This window comes from Pundamilia nyererei, unplaced genomic scaffold, assembly GCF_000239375.1.
Source record: "Pundamilia nyererei isolate P.nyererei 1_Seehausen unplaced genomic scaffold, PunNye1.0 scaffold00173, whole genome shotgun sequence".
NCBI lineage: Eukaryota > Metazoa > Chordata > Actinopteri > Cichliformes > Cichlidae > Pundamilia > Pundamilia nyererei.
Genome location: NW_005187574.1, coordinates 857,934 through 862,340, shown reverse-complemented (window position 1 = coordinate 862,340; position 4,407 = coordinate 857,934). Strand labels below are relative to the sequence as shown.

General features: G+C 44.1%; 1 protein-coding gene across 1 annotated transcript in view; it reads right to left on the bottom strand.

Annotated features, from left to right (window-relative positions):
- Nucleotides 1-2,615, bottom strand: part of snx6 (sorting nexin 6) — a 7,461-nt gene extending 4,846 nt beyond the window's left edge. The window contains exons 1-4 of the mRNA XM_005746131.1: nucleotides 2,548-2,615; nucleotides 2,353-2,403; nucleotides 285-389; nucleotides 74-184 (exon numbers count right to left, since the gene is read on the bottom strand). Coding sequence (XP_005746188.1) covers nucleotides 74-184; nucleotides 285-389; nucleotides 2,353-2,403; nucleotides 2,548-2,553 — 273 coding nt within the window. The 5' untranslated portion in view covers nucleotides 2,554-2,615. The remainder of the gene's footprint in view (nucleotides 1-73; nucleotides 185-284; nucleotides 390-2,352; nucleotides 2,404-2,547) is intronic.
- Between the last annotated feature and the right edge of the window lie 1,792 nt (nucleotides 2,616-4,407).

Sequence of the window (4,407 nt, the reverse complement as noted above, 5' to 3'; positions counted from 1 at the left end):
AGCTTAACGTTATTCTACGTCTTAGAATGGTGACTATGGGTGAAGTGAAGTCCTCAGTGCATGCTGCTCTTACGATGTATCCTGCGTATTCTTCATTTTCCACAAAGGAGTCATGCAGCCAGATGAACTCTTCATGCTGTCGGACCACCGAGAACTCGTTCTGCTTAAAGTTGGGAAGCGTGCTCTGTGCAAAAAGGAAGCACATCAGCAGTGTGCAGCTTCAGGTCTGTTACGTGTTGTCGAAGTTCAGGTCTGTCAGCGTATCTGACAGCAGTCAGTCTCACCTTGGTGTGAACGGTAAATTTGACCTTGTCTCGCTCACTCAGGGCATCAGAGATGTCAACCTGCAGCATGGCGTCTGTTTGAAGGTCCACGTTGACTGCACGTGGCTGCAGGAGGACAGAGACCGTGTGTCCAACAACGCAGTGAGCAGTACAGACACACAACAAAAGCCAGCTGTCAGTTACAGTGTACTCTTCACCTACATCGTACTGTGTCACAGTACAGAACTTTGTTTGTTCAGAAGTTAGTTCTACTGATGACTTTGCATGCATATGCCATGGTCTCAGCACACAGCTGGAGCAGAGAGGATCTACCTACCAGATGTTTGAAAAGTAGTCTCACCCAAAAGGGGCAAGAGCTAAAACCAATGAACCGAGGCGCAGCATCGAGGCCCAGTGTAAAGTAAAGAAACTGAATCACTAAAGAAAAACAACAACAACTATGCAGCGTGAAAAAGAGGCCTCATATGGAGAAGGAACACAAAATACAGCTGTGTCACCATCCCAGTTCAAACGTCCTGGGACACTGCATTAAAGAACATGTAACTGCACATCCATCCGATCGTGTGCTATTGGACTGACACCTCAATTTCACTTGGCAACAATAAATGAATGCCATAATTAGACAGTGACAAGTATCACACACTCGAGCTACAAAAACGACAGCACACACCTTTCTGACAGGTGTGACAGCTGCCACGGTTTTAACAAGGACCACAAGTACACAGTATAGAAGTCCAGCTATAACACCGGTGTCTTAATAATATATCTCTGTTCTATTTCTTATCCACAAACCAGAATGTAGGTCTGAGACACTTGGATCTCCTGACTGTGTGAACCTTACTGCCCTCACAGAACAGCTACATCATAAATATACTGAAGGTGCTCAGATGGGAGTAAATTCACAACTTTTCTTGCTTTTTCTTTGTTCTTGTACAACAGAAATCGTCTGTTGACTGAGGTCAGGTTCAAGACTCATTTTACTTTGTCCCATCTTTCAGAGGGGATCCTGAATTTCCTCTTTCTAAAGTCCATAAAGCACAACATACTGACAAGCCTGCATGCACACCATGTTCTTAGGAATAAATCTATAAATCAAGCTGTGACTGATACATGAATCAGACACTTCTGTAAAAGACTTCTATAATATCATTTAGTGTATGTAACTGTATACATGTGCTTCAGAGTAAAACAACCTTTAAAAATAATTTTCCAGCTTTACTAAACGATATTACCATAAAACTTCCACAGTTCTTTACTCAACATGCAGCAACAATAAACCTCTGGATGTGTATTTTGGACATCTGGGTACTTTCAGCTCTGTACACACGTCAGGATGGAAGAAAAGATGGAACACAAAGCACCTAAATTATTTACAAGATAATATTTAGATTCGGGGGACAGCAGTGGTAGTTCAACCTGAACCACAAGCAAAGTGCTCGGTTACCAAGTAAGGTCAAGAGCACTGAGTAAACTATATTTAAGGTTGACTTTGGGGTTTTGTTTGTTCCATCTGTCTGGATTTTAGACTGCTGGTCCCTGTGATGATGAAAGTGTTTCTTATAATTCAGAAACATGGACACCTTTATCCAACATTGTGGAATTTTGGACTGAATTGCCCTCGTCGAGCTTCGTTGAGAATAAGAGATTATCCAATTAGAATCGGAGCAGCGTTTCAGTCATGTGACAGCTGATGGTAAAACAGCAGCGCTAGCAGCACGTACCATCAACATGAACTTCACTAAGTCAGTGGTTCGTTAGCTGCCATTTAAACTTTCACTGTAACCGTTAGCCTCGTTAGCTCTCGGTTAAGCCCAAAGACTGCAGCCGGGTCATCATCTGTACTCGCGGTTTGGAGAACCAGTCTGACCACAGCTGACAGGCTAACTGCCCATTAGCAATAAGCTAAAGTTAGCCTGGACAGCTAACTTCCCTAGAAAAATGAGCGAGCTAATGCTACCCAGCTGATTTAGCTGAATCAAACACAGAAGAGCGTCAAACTCCAACACACAGGCACACAGGTGAAAAGACACAAGGTGAACAAACAGACAGGCAGACGGACAGCACTCACTCCCCGGTCCTCCTCGGAGAGGAAGTCGGGTCCGTCGTCCAACCCTTCCTGCTGCGAAGACAAAGAGCACAGGGTTGTTTGTTTAGTTGCACACCGACCGTAACACAAACGCAAACACAACACAACAGCCGGTGGAACCTCTCGAGCTCACCGAGCAGACAACACAAGAAAAACAGAAGAGACAGAGAAACCTACCATCATGGCTGCAAATGGGTGGAGACAGGAAGTGGAGTGACGTCAGAACAGTCAGGCGTCGTCGGGCGGATTTCATGACTTTAATTCAAAACAAAATACCTGTAAAGAAAACCTACTTTTAAACAAACGAAACTAATATTAGAAAACTTAAATAAAAATAAAAGCTATAAAAATTAAATAAAAAAGGTAGAGCCAGCTTCTTCAGAACACGTTCCCTCACATGTGGAAAGTTCCTTTTTTGGAAGAACTTTGCCTCCAGTTTTGTTCATAATGGTTCTGGACATACTTTCTATGCATAACCAAGTGACGACGGAATTTGGTGGCTTCATAATCATCTCTGCTTTTGCAGATGATGTTGCTGGTGTCATCAGGTGGTGGCCTCCAGCTCACACCAGTGAGTGGCCAAGTGTGAAGTGGTGGGAATGAGAATTAGCACCAGGTCTGAAGGCCATGCCCCTTAGCCCGGAGCATGGAGTGCACACACAGATAAGTTGCTGGAGGAGTTTAAGTATCTGGGATCATGTTCACGAGTAAAGGGAGTAGGAGATTGACAGGCAGACTGGGGCCATGGTTGCAGTGATGCAGATGCTGTGACCTTCTGTAGTGGTGAAGAGAGAGCTAAATGTAAAAGCAAAGCTGTCAGTTTACGAGTCGATCAAAGTCCCCACCCTCACGTAGGATCGTGAGCTTGGGTTGTTGAGATCATTGATACAAGCAGCAGAAATTAGCTTTCACTGAAGGGCGGCTAGTCTCTCCCTTAGTTAGGCAGAGGCCAGGAGTTAAGCTATTTGAGAGGAGCTCATAGTAAAGCTGCTACACCTCAAATCAAATTCCCATTGAAATTGTATTTGTCACATACACAATCAAGCCATACCATAGCCCTGGGACAGACTGGCAACCTGTCCAGGGTGTACCCTGCCTCTCACCCTGAGAGGGCTGGGATAGGCTCCCCCACCCCCCTGACTCTGACAAGGATAGATAAATAACCTAAACATCAAAAGGAGCACACCATTGAAACACATAAAAGTAAGAAAAATGAGATAAAATGAAGATTTTCGCCTTCATTTCTGCCAGACAATGCTGAAACGTTTCTAGCGGCTAGTGTCTGTCTCTGTGTCTTCCCTGTGTTTCTCGTGTCTGCGTGTTTCATGCTGCCTCTCCGTCTCTCCACACAGTAATGTCCCTGTGCTAGTTTCTCCCCTGTTCTCAGTGTTAAGCTCGTGTGTCTTCATCTACGTCTTCGTCGTGCTTCCTGTCTTATTTTGATAGTTCTTGTCCTGCACTCACTGTATTCAGTTTTGCTTCCTCTTTGTCTTGTTATGTCAGAGGATGAGGCTGGGGAACAGCTGTCTTCTCAGCTGTTCCCCAGCCTCATCGTTATCCTGCCTGTATTTAAGTCCTCAGTGTCCCTCTGTTTGGTGTCGTGTTCTCCGTGTTAGTTGTCAGGTCAGGTCTAGTCTGTATATGATTGTAGTTCTAGATCGCCTTTTATTTCTTTAGTGTTCATGTATTTTACTTTTAGCTTGTTTCTCCAGCAATAAAGTTGCTGCTGTACGTTTTCCGTCTCTGAGTCCTACATTTGTGTCCTAGCCTGACACACAGCTGACAATTAGCAAAACAGTGTGAAAGAATTCCAGATCAGACGTTTTTAGTTCAACATACAAGTGAAGATGTTTGACCTTCCATCTGGTTTTATTTAATGCAGTCAGAGAAAATCTCATGTGCTCTTCATGCAGCTGAGTACACTCAGTGTTAAAAGCAGAATCTGTGCAGGTCTGAGATCAGCAGCTTACTGAAACACCAAACTGAATGCATGTTTCTGCTGACATACAGTGACACAGTTACATGGATGATTAATCC